At 48.3% G+C, this 11444-nt stretch overlaps 2 protein-coding genes across 3 annotated transcripts; one reads left to right on the top strand and one right to left on the bottom strand.

Moving 5' to 3' along the window:
* Positions 1-281: 281 nt before the first annotated feature.
* On the bottom strand, positions 282-2938 carry wdr83os (WD repeat domain 83 opposite strand). 2 transcript variants are annotated; one of them, XM_067259507.1, is made up of 5 exons: positions 2777-2938; positions 2330-2435; positions 1494-1591; positions 1256-1356; positions 282-617 (listed from the first exon to the last, which is right to left on the bottom strand). In XM_067259507.1, the coding sequence occupies exons 1-5, from the start codon at positions 2824-2826 to the stop codon at positions 535-537; spliced, it is 438 nt and encodes a 145-aa protein (XP_067115608.1). In that variant the 5' UTR covers positions 2827-2938; the 3' UTR covers positions 282-534. The 2 variants fall into 2 exon arrangements, with proteins under 2 accessions (XP_067115608.1, XP_067115609.1); XM_067259508.1 differs by lacking the exon at positions 1256-1356 and having other exon boundaries at positions 282-601; positions 2777-2935.
* A 149-nt stretch (positions 2939-3087) lies between these two features.
* Positions 3088-6202, top strand: wdr83 (WD repeat domain containing 83). Its single transcript, XM_067259606.1, has 10 exons — positions 3088-3198; positions 3364-3480; positions 3716-3836; positions 4026-4131; positions 4244-4292; positions 4380-4506; positions 4981-5048; positions 5253-5361; positions 5678-5792; positions 5956-6202. Exons 2-10 carry the CDS (start codon positions 3378-3380, stop codon positions 6121-6123), a joined length of 966 nt encoding a protein of 321 aa, XP_067115707.1. The 5' UTR covers positions 3088-3198; positions 3364-3377; the 3' UTR covers positions 6124-6202.
* Positions 6203-11444: the final 5242 nt, after the last annotated feature.

Here is an 11444-nt window from a genome sequence, read left to right as displayed (position 1 = left end):
AAATCAGCTTCACATCCGGCTGACTCTCTACTCTCTGCAGTCAGCAGACACACACGCTTTTCAATTACTGACACACACACACACACACACACTTAACCACGCTCGTATACACACAGACGCCCAGTCAGACTGTGACACACAAAGATGGTGATTAGACAGAGATAAAACGGAGGAGAGCGTTTGAGGGAAGAGAGTGTTTTTAGGAAATTGAACTTTTAGAAGGCAGGTTGGCTGAGTCAGTAAGACAGACATCAAAGATGCGATGGCACACAGACCTCCGATCACCCTTTTAAAAAAATTACACTTTTATTTTCGAACAAATGAACTTGTAAAGGGGAAAAACTGCTTTGCATCTGAAGTAGGAAGAAGAAGAAGAAGATGATGAGGGCTGTTGGGCTGCTCTTCAGGCTCCACCCTTGTTTCGAGTGTCCATATCTCTCTCTTTTCATTTCCCAGATGGCTAGTGGGCGAATCAGCTGTCAGTCTCCCACTCGCAGTCTGGCACCGCCCTTCCCTGTGCAATTGGACGCTTGGTCACCAAGGCGGCGACATGGGCTGAGGGTTCTGGAGGTATGACATCACCACGGCCGAGATGGACAGCCTGCTCGGAGGACGGCGTGAGAGGGAAAGGAGAAGAGGCATTGGTACCTAGTTCTCTGCCAGAGAACGTTGTGGCAGAACAGTCTAGAACCCTAAGAACAGTCTAGAACCCTAAGAACAGTCTAGAACCCTAAGAACAGTCTAGATCTAGAACTATATTGAAAGTGTTTTTTTCTTAGATTGTTATGTTCTTAGAAATAGTTAAACTTTTGTACTTTTACTTAATTTAAGATTCGTATATGTTTAGTTTTTTGCACCTCCCTGCCACAGTAAATTCCGTGTTTGTAAAACATACATGGCGAATAAACCGAATTCTGATTCTGAACCCTAAGAATAGTCTAGAACCCTAAAAACAGTCTAGAACCCTAAGCTACCCTTGGAGCATGAGGAAGTACACATCCACTTCCCTCCCTCAAACAGCAGCATTTGCTGACCCAGACAGTTCTGTGTTAGCCAACCAATTAGTGCATCTAGTCTTTGGCTTCAGGACTCCCCCACCCCCGCCCCCGCCCCCACCCTCTGCAAAACTGCCTGAAGGTCGTGACCCCTACTTCTCTGGATAGAAGCCAAACTGTAGTTAATTTTTATGAGAAAATATAGCAAGTCTAGAGGTCATAGTTAAAAGCTTTTGGACATTAATGCAGCAGAGGCTTATCTTGTGTTACAATGCCAGGTGTGGTACGCCAAGTTCTAGATCGTCTGAACATTCTAGATCTTCTGAACACATTTACAGGGCTGCTGCTTGTGTCTGCAGAGCTGGACAGAGGAGAGGCACGCACAAAGATCTAATTTTTTTAAGTGCACATACCAAATGTATAAAAATAATAAGCATGGACACGTGGCCTACACTCTGTGTGTGTGTGTGTGTGCGCGTGTGTGTGTGTCGTACTCACATGAAGCTGCTCATCATCTGCTTGGTGTCTTCTGAGCTGCGGGAGTTTGCGAAACTGATAAAGGAGCAGTACACCGCAATCCACGCACACCACTTGAGCTGTAAAACAACAACACAGGTCAGACGTTAATATACATGAACACACCCCAGTCAACAACAACACACACACACACACACACACACAAAGAGAATGCTGACAAGGCTCTGCATGCATACGAAGAAGATGTGACGATGAAAACCAATCAATAAACCCAAATCCAACAGACAAACCAGACACAGTGTAATCAATACACTCTTCCCCCCCCCCCCTGAGGTTGGGTACCACATTCACATGTAGTCTGGTGGGAGTCAGGTGGCTGAGCGGTGAGGGAATCGGGCTAGTAATCCGAAGGTTGCCAGTTCGATTCCCGGTCATGCCAACTGACGTTTTGTCCTTGGGCAAGGCACTTCACCCTGCTTGCCTCGGGGGAATGTCCCTGTACTTACTGTAAGTCGCTCTGGATAAGAGCGTCTGCTAAATGACTAAATGTAAATGTAGTCTCATGTGCCCTTGTGGTGACATACTGAATGGGACTGTCCTTCAGGCATATACATCTAAAAAGGCGAGTTTACCTTTAATCTGGTAAATGGATCAGTGGGACGGGTAGGCCTTTTTAGGGCAACACCTCTTTAGAGTGGTGGCCACACAAGCACACACTCTAAGGAGGGTGAATATTAAAACGCACACTAGGGAGGTTATATATTATGTCTCACACACACACTCGCACTGCCTGATAGTGGGGGAGGGGTGCGAGGACACACAAGAGTGGTCGCGTGACGAGGGAGGTGCTATGTCACCTTGAGCATCAGGCCGCACATGCTGAAAATCATCCCCAACAAATTCATGTAGTCCGGCGTCGGGTCCTCCAGGGTGGGGTTTGCCTCCGTGCTAGGGGGCTTGTACCTTTAACGACAACACATCGCAAATTAGCTATCTACTAGCTGGCTACTGCTAGCGACTGCTATAATAGTCCAAGTATAGACTACGTGTCCTAGCTGAATGACAGAAACAAACAACTAGATAGTTCATTGTGCCTGTACGCAATAAAACCTGTCCGTTCAGCTTTGGTAATCGATAATCATAAGATAGCTAATGGCCTAAACTTGCTAACTAGTTAGCAAGTCTTTAATCGCATTAGGCACACTGATGTGTTCTTAGCCAGGCAGCTTCCTAGCTAGCTAGCTAGAACTAGCTTGCTATCGTTTGATAAGATGTAAAAAGAGCTTCTGTCACACAATGCCAACCTTAATATCTTGTTTTGTCTTTTCGGATCTGCCATGTTGTTAGATGACATCTTAAGGATTGATGGTTTCTTGTATTCGTTTAAAGATGCTTAATTCAGTGCCAAGGCTGGGAGTGGAAATTGACAGCTGATCGGCTAGTCGGAGTTTTGTGAATGGACTCAATTGCGTTCGAGATCTTCTTCAAAATAAAAGCTAAAATTTAAGTTCCCTTTCTAGTAAGGATAGTTATGCATGTAAGCAAAGTAAAATACCGTAGAACTCTTACTTTGGAAGTATATTGACAGCCCATCATGCATTGCGTGTCCTGCTAGCGGAAATACACTGAAAAGACGGGAACGAACATTTCTTACAATAGACTTTCGTAACTTCGACCAATTATGTTGTGTCGAAGATCAAAATAAAATATTCTGAGAGTATTGCTAGTAAGTTATTTTAATCTTTCATAAGATTATGCATGGTTCTCAAACTGAAGCTAACGTTAAGTGGTATTCTAGCAAGACAAACACGTAGAATTGGAAATAAACGTGTGCACACAGACCACACGCAAAAGTGAATCTGTAATGTGGTCTTCATTTTTCTTTCTTCAGAGCCAGGACTTGCGATGGCGTTCCCCCAGCCTAAACCCCAGGTCCCGCAGCTCCCCCAACACCTTCTCAGGACCATAGACTGCAACCAAGGCGCTATCAGAGCCGTGCGCTTTAACGGTGAGAGAGACAGAGAAAGGGGGGTGGAGGGAGATAGAATGAAACAAAGAGACTAGTAGCAGCATGTTTTTCCATTTTTATGTGGGTTTCTTGAACATCTTCAGAAGCGGCTTGGCAAACAGATCAATTTATAGATTCTCTAACTTTCTCACTCGGCCCTCTCTCCTGCCACCCCTCTCTCTCTTTATCCCATCGTCTCTCTATCTTTCTCTCTGTCCATCCCGCCGTCTCACAGCGGATGGGAACTACCTGCTGTCCTGTGGCAGTGACAAGTCTCTGAAGCTGTGGAGTGTCAGCAGGGGAACTCTGTTGAAGACCTACAGTGGCCATGGATACGAGGTCTTAGATGCTGATGGGTAATGTAGTTTTTTGTAAATGTTACATTACATTTAATTAGTTTTACAGATGCTTTTATCCAAAGCAACAAGTAGTGAATGTAGAAAGTAGAATTGAAATTCAAGATTTAGAAGTGCTTACTCTAACGATATATCATTGATTGTGACAGTTTATTCCAAAGTCATGTTGTTTTTCTGTCATTTCCTCAGTTCCTACGACAACAGCCTGCTGTGCTCCTGCAGTTCGGACAAGACGGTGATCCTGTGGGACGTGGCGACAGGACAGGTCACACGCAAGCTCCGCGGTCACGCAGGGGTGAGAGACAACAGCCAATCACGGGGCAGGACACAAAGGAAGGGAACAAGGGGGAGAGAGAGAAAAAAAGAGTTTGAGTTTGATGTTTGAACGTGTCGTCTCTGTTTTACAGAAAGTAAACTGTGTACAGTTCAATGAGGAAGCCACTGTTATCCTATCTGGTGAGTCTCCACCTTTCGCGACTAGTTTGACACAGGAGAGAGTACTACCTAAACTAGGTAACAAGATGTGTGTGTGTGTGTCTCCAGGCTCCATTGACGGTACGGTGCGCTGCTGGGACACCAGGTCCAGGAGGGTTGAGCCGATTCAGATCCTGGACGAGGCCCGTGACGGCATCAGCAACCTGAAGGTGGCAGAGCATGAGCTGCTCACCGGGTCAGTAGGGCGACCACAACACTGTTCTAGAACACGGCGTTCGAAACACGGTTCTAGAACACTGCACCAGAACACGGTTCTAGAACACAGAGTCAGAACAAGGTTCTAGAACACGGTTCTAGAACACAGCGTTGGAACACGGTTCTAGAACACAGCGTTAGAACACGGTTCTAGAACACAGCGTTAGAACACGGTTCTAGAACACTGCACTAGAACACTGCTCTGCAGCTTTAGAGCCTTGGAATGCCACGTCGGAAACTCTGTCTTCACTCAGTCAGGAACGCAGCACCAGACTTGTACCTTAACGTGGGTAGTAATGTCCCATTCAGATATTTAGCAGACGTTTTTATCTTGAGGTAAGACAATGAGGTGCATGTGGATGAAGTAGGTAAACGTATATCAAAAACAATGGTAAAAGTGTGGCATTAGAGCATGTATTCTGAATACACTCATGTCAATGCGATGTCCCTCCAGGTCTGTGGATGGTAGACTGAGGCGCTATGACCTGAGAATGGGACAGCTGCATGTGGACTTCATAAACAGTCAGTACCCTTTTCACTTACGCTGTTCCTCTTGGTACCTATATCAGACTCCCGTTTGACATTGGATGCAGTAACTCCTGACTTGTAGAACAATATGTTTGTTTTTTTATCAAGATAGATCAATATTGATAGCTATGACTACCAATGGATTTGAGGAGATGATGCTCTCATATTGATGTGTGTGTGTGTGTGTGTGTGTTTCAGGCCCCATCACGTGTGTGTGTTTCAGCCAGGACGGCCAGTGCACCCTGACCTCCAGTCTGGACTCCACCGTACGACTGCTGGACAAGAGCACTGGGGAGATGCTTGGAGAGTGAGTACTGAACACACCCACACACAGAGACAGGCACATTGATATACACAAAGACCTTGACGGTTCTGCAGTAGGTCATGTCGATCAAAGGGAAAGGCTCACGTTGATCAAATCAAAGGGTCGTGTCAATTAAACAGGCAGGGTCACTTGAACTAAATAGGGTTACGCTCAATATTCAATCTTCCCTGCTTTACCCAGCTGTAGCCTAGCCTCAGTGCTCTTGTTGTTTGGCCATGTTGAGCTGAGCTTGGAAGCATGTGAATAATAATCATATTACATTTGTTGTTGTTGTTGACAAGTGGTTCTTGTGCTCCAGGTACTCTGGCCACAAGATGAAGGGCTACAAGTTGGACTGCTGTCTCTCCAGTAAGGACACTCACGTTCTAAGCTGTTCTGAGGACGGACACGTCTACTGCTGGGACCTGGTGGAGGTGAGCTGGCCCAGCCTGATTGGCTGGCTGATTTGGTTGCTTAATTTGGTTACCGGCGTTGACGTGTGTGTACTAACCGCTCAGCCACCTGACTCCCTGTAAAGGCTGAGAAACTGGAGTGGTTTGAAGATTTTGCGTTCTATCGCCTGCTTCTTTCTCTCAGGGTTCCCTGACGCTGAAACTTCCTGTCGGGAAGGCTGTCGTCCAATCGCTGTCCTTCCATCCCTCAGAGACACGCCTACTCACAGCCATGGAGGGCCGTGTGCAGGTGTGGGGGGCGGAGCCCGAAGAAGTGAAGGAGGAGGAGGAGGAGGTTGTCGTGGCAACGTAGGGAGAAAATGTGACGCTTGTTTAGTTGTTTTTCCTGTACATATTTTTGTAGTAAACATTTATTAAACCTTTTGTAATAACCTGGTGTATTTTCAATCTTTATCCCCCCCTCCATTTACAATAGTACAACAAGTAAAGTGTGAAGTTTTTCTTTATTTACATATGTACAGAAGAACACAAAATAAGTTAATCAGCATCAAATAGAAAGGATATCAAATAAATAAATAATTTATTGTACATAAATATCGTTTGGTTTGTTGAGGACTAACTTGACTCAGCAAAACAGCTTTGGGCACCATAGAGTGCAGCTAGACAGCAAAGGACATGTTTATCCCTTCTTGTCATGACCAGAAAAGGCACTGAAACAGCTTAGTCTTTCACTCTTGAACGTTAGCTTCTGAAACGAGCGCGTGAACAGTCTTGCCCCCTTGCAGAAATGTGCCTATAGGGCCTAAAACTGCAGCATATGACAGCTCATATACAGTTTGTCTGTTCCAGCAATATCATCTGAGCCTCACAAGGGAAAAACCCACAGCACCTATAAACGGTTGTAGATGACACTGAAAACACCAGCACAGCACACCCTTCACCCTCCACCTGCCAGCCCCTCCCCTTCTTTGTGCGGCTCCTCCCCCTTTCCCACACGGCCCCTCCCCTAGCCCACGCAGCTGCAGTCTGCAGCCAGCAGCTTCTCCACCTTGTGCCAGCGGTGGCTATTGTCCAGAAAGGCCAGGTCTTCGTGGTGGGTCGGCCGGCAGCAGGGGGTGCTGTGCCACAGCTCCCCCACGGGAGGGGGGGGCAGTGCCCCCTGGAGGACCAGGTTGGTGAGGGTCAGGTCGTGGTTGGAGCGCGCGTGGGGACACGAGCCGCTGCAGTACTTGAAGAGGACGGTCTCGTCCGAGTCGTAGCCCAGGCCGAGGTCTCGGACCTGGAGGAGGAGAGTGCGCAGGCCGCAGTGTGTGGAGGCACCGCGCCGGGGGCGGGAGAGGAGGACGGGGGTCTGGATGGAGGCGAAGGGGAGAAGGGACCACGGCTCCCCAGCGACGGAGCCTCTCCGCTGGGGCTCGGGGTTGTCGTCCTCCCTGGTCTCTCCACTTCTGCTCTCCTCTTCTGGAGAACCTGCGTCACTTCTCTGCTCTGAAAGATAGAGAGAATAAGAAAGAACGGTTAAGTGAAGGGTTAACGTTATGTTACTGGCACATTTCGGTCAAATGGAAAGTGAACTTTCTGTCAGGTTTCTTTGGTCAAAGAACAGACCCTTAGAAATCTCCAATGACTTTTCAAATCCTTGGATTAAAATACAGTCAAATGAACAAGGCGAAGCAGATCATGCTAAATAATGACAGATATCCAGCAATCGGTAAGGCTTTCAACGTTTTACAAGCATCGTATGTTACAAACCCACATTTCCAGGGAGACATAAAGAACATCCACCACACACACAGCCTCAAAATTCTTCACACCGGTCGAGACGCCCCAACTCACTGCCCAAAAAGGTCAAAGGTCACCCTTACCGAGGAGCGACCTCAGCCCGCGTCCGTCCCCCCTCTGCACGCAGAACAGCAACACCACCAGCTTCAGCGGGAACCTCATCGTATCTCCCTCGAGCTCCGTCCGTCCGTCTGTCTGTCCGCCTCCGCTGGGGCAAGAACAACCACGTCGCAGGAGTGAAAGACGAGTGCGAACGAGCGATGTCGAGACAGAGGAGTCACAACCTCTCATATATACCTTTCAGAACGGGGGGTGGGTGGGGGGGGGTTGAGACAGGGACGGGGGGCGAGGATGAATCAAAGGGGAGGAGGAGAAGGGGACTAACCCTCTCCAGCTCACCTTGGGAGCAGGGATGGATGGATATTCGACCTGAAAAGAGCCATGTTAGGATTATCGAAACAGGTAAATAAATCCTGTGTCTGGAGCATCCCAGCTGTTTTCCGACGGATGGATATGAAGGCCCGGGGGGGGGGGGGGGCGGCGGGGGGGGGGGGCGGCGGGGGGGGGGGGGGGAGGGAGGGGTAGAGAAGAAGGAAAAAGACTGGACTTCCCACGCCGCGATAGAGGGCTGGAACTGAGATGAACCAGAGCTAGCCTAGGTAAACAAAAGCACATGAGGACAAATACAGAGGATACAAATGCTGCTGGGGGATGCACACACATGGGTCAAGGATGATGACCTCCGGGGAGAGAAAGAAAGAATGAAAGAGAGAGGGAGGGAGAGAGAGAGAGAGGGAGAAGAGAGACGGATGGATGAGGCACGGGAAGGGTTAAATGGAAAGACAGACGGGTCAGGTCGTAATTAAAAGATAGAAGTACATGACAGAAGCTATTTTAATGGACATTCCTCGGCTAGCGACTGGTCTTAAATCTCATAAATTGAGGGATTTGATCAGAAATGTGTGGTTGACAGATTGTGCTTATGCAACCGCCAACTGCAACAGCAGGCAGGGAAAGAGGGGAGAAGGAGTGGCGTCTGAAGTCATCCCAGCGCAATGTCATACACTCAAACACCCGCACGAGCGCATGAGCTTATTTGGGTAGGGATCGCAAGAAGGCCTTCGGCAATGCCTTGTTGTTCATTTTTTCGGAAAAAAGTGAGCCATCGACACGTCGAATCGGACAGACAGAGACAGACAGACAGACACAGGGATGGAGGGATGGACAAACAGACAGACAGACAGAGACAGACAGACAGACACAGGGATGGAGGGATGGACAGACAGACAGAGACAGACAGACAGACACAGGGATGGAGGGATGGACAGACAGAGACAGACAGACAGACAGACAGAGACAGACAGACAGACAGACAGACAGACAGACACAGAGATGGAGGGATGGACAGACAGACAGACACAGGGAAGGAGGGATGGACAGACAGAAAGACAGGCTGACTGAAGGAAATAGACGGGTTCAAACCACTCCAACAGACATCCTCTTTATTAACAAGCTCACCTTTAAAGCATCATGTATTTCCATTGGGACTGAGTCCCAGATCAGTGGTTTGTGTACGGCTAGACATCGCCAGTACAGGTTCCATGCAGCGAGGAACTGACCTGCTCCTGATCAGAATCTACTTGATATCTTTGAGAAGGAAAAACCTGCATGGAAATGTAGACAAAGGCCAGAAGCCTGACAGACAGTGGTCCTGTCAAACCGTAAGACGGATATAGGGATGAGCTAGAAATGTTTCCCTCACAATCCTCCTGGGTGGCATGGCCATGTCTAGAGACATCCACGTGTTCCTTTGGATCCCAGGACCTTGTCTGGGTCAGAGTGTACTGCTAAATTTGGATACATTTCCAGGAGCGGAGGCTCGGTCAGCCTGGATAGTCAGAGAGGAAGGACGCTGTGTCTAGACAGTGATTTACACGAATCCGAATGCTTCGTGTTTCAACTGACACCGAGGCCACGGATGTGATGCCGCGATGAGTGTCCCAGTACCGTGACTGTGCTGGAGAGTGATGCGTCCTGGGAAGGTGACCGCCGTTTGACTCGGCCCTCTCCAGGAGAGCCTTCTGCGTTCCTGACGAGGAAGAGACGGGAAGAGGCTCGCCGAGCACACGGAAACACCGATTCATCTCCCGTTAAATCCACCGGGACAAGGGGAGCGTGAGAGGGCAAAGGGTCTGACACATTCCTTCCACCTCCCGGAGAGAGAGAGAGAGAGACAGAGAGAGAGAGATAGATAGAGAGAGAGAGAGAGAGAGAGAGAGAGAGAGAGAGAGAGAGAGAGAGAGAGAGAGAGAGAGAGAGAGAGAGAGAGAGAGAGAGAGAAGAGAGAGATAGATGGAGAGAGAGAGAGAGAGAGAGAGAGAGATAGGGAGAGAGAGATGGAGAGATGGGGGGGAGGTGGGAGAGGAAGGGAGGATAGGGAGGAGGAATACAGTGTAGATACTGCAAGCCCACAGGAATTTTTCTTTGAAGAAGTGTTCTGGAATTTTGAAGTCTCAGGTGGGTTGGAATGAAAGGAATCTAATGGCGATGTCCTAAATAGAAGAAAAGATAAAACAGGCAAATAGCAGATCGGCATGTTGTCATGAGAAAGAAAGAGATGGCACTTTTCCTATCCAAGGTCTCCGATAACAGCTTCAATTGAGAAGAACAAGATACGGCATCAGACAGTCTTAATTGTTATGCATGATCAACAGAATGAAAGATATGTAAAAACTGTACATTTCGCCTTGTTTTGATGTCAAAACGTCAAAAAATTCCAGCAACCAGCACATTAGTTCCCTGTTTGAGTGGCACACCTCCATGCTGGCGGGCGACAGAATCGTTGACGGCTAAAGAATTGTCTTCCGGATGGCTGGCTTGTCTTGGGAGATTCACGTCAAAATACTGCAGGCCCGTGGTTTCCTGGATACGGTGTTTCCTGCTCCGTATCGGAGCTGTAGATCACCGTGTGGAAGTAAAATAAGGATATTAACAACAAGTAAACATGTCCCCCACCAGTGATTTAGTTCCCCCCTTAGGTCAGTTAGAAACCAAACCGCCCATAGCGGACAAAGGCAAAATTACTGTGTGATGGACTAACAAACACACAGACACTATAACCAGACTATAACGTCTTTATTTAGCTTTCATCGAACGCAACCTACAGAGGGATTGAACCCTCCGGCCTGTTGAACTGCCTTGAAACGCTCTACCACTGAACTAAACCACCTTCCCACCATACATTCCTACGCATGCAGCTCCCAGATGTAGGACTTAAGACACTGTCAGGCGTGCCTCATCATACCTCAAGTTGATGTATTTTCCAGATTCATACATTTATGATGAAATAGGGGGTATGAAGTGGGGGGGGGGGTGAAAGGACATTTGGGGTGATGATATGGCAGAGGGGACATGTGGTGGATGAGAGGAGAGACAGCTAAAAGCAGAGAACACGTGTAATGTGGAGGTTTGGCAGGAAGCTATCTTTACACCTCAAAACAGTGGGTCTGTCTGCCCCCTGGGGAGGGAGGTGTCACCGGGGCAACGACCCTGGCAACGACCCCGGCAACGACCCCGGCAACGACCCCGGCAACGACCCCGGCAACGACCCCGGCGAGGCTAAAAGTAGCCCGGACAGGAAGTGAAAAGAGACGGGTCTAAGATTGGTACCGAGAGGACAGAAACCCACTCATCTGCATAATGTGGATCTATACGCCGACTTTGAAGGTGATGATAAATTAATCGACTGGATTCTATCAATAAACCCCCGCAACTCTAGGGCTGTATGGATCTCTTCGGAAAAAGAATCCGATTGATTGATCATCCGTTCAGTTCATGAAACCTCAAGAAGCATGGGATACCCTTGAGGAGTGGGGGAGGGGCTAACAGGGA

The sequence above is a fragment of the Osmerus mordax genome, chromosome 21, assembly GCF_038355195.1.
Source record: "Osmerus mordax isolate fOsmMor3 chromosome 21, fOsmMor3.pri, whole genome shotgun sequence".
Lineage (NCBI taxonomy): Eukaryota > Metazoa > Chordata > Actinopteri > Osmeriformes > Osmeridae > Osmerus > Osmerus mordax.
The sequence above is the reverse complement of the archived record's forward strand: the minus strand, read 5'-3'. Positions and strand labels throughout refer to the sequence as shown.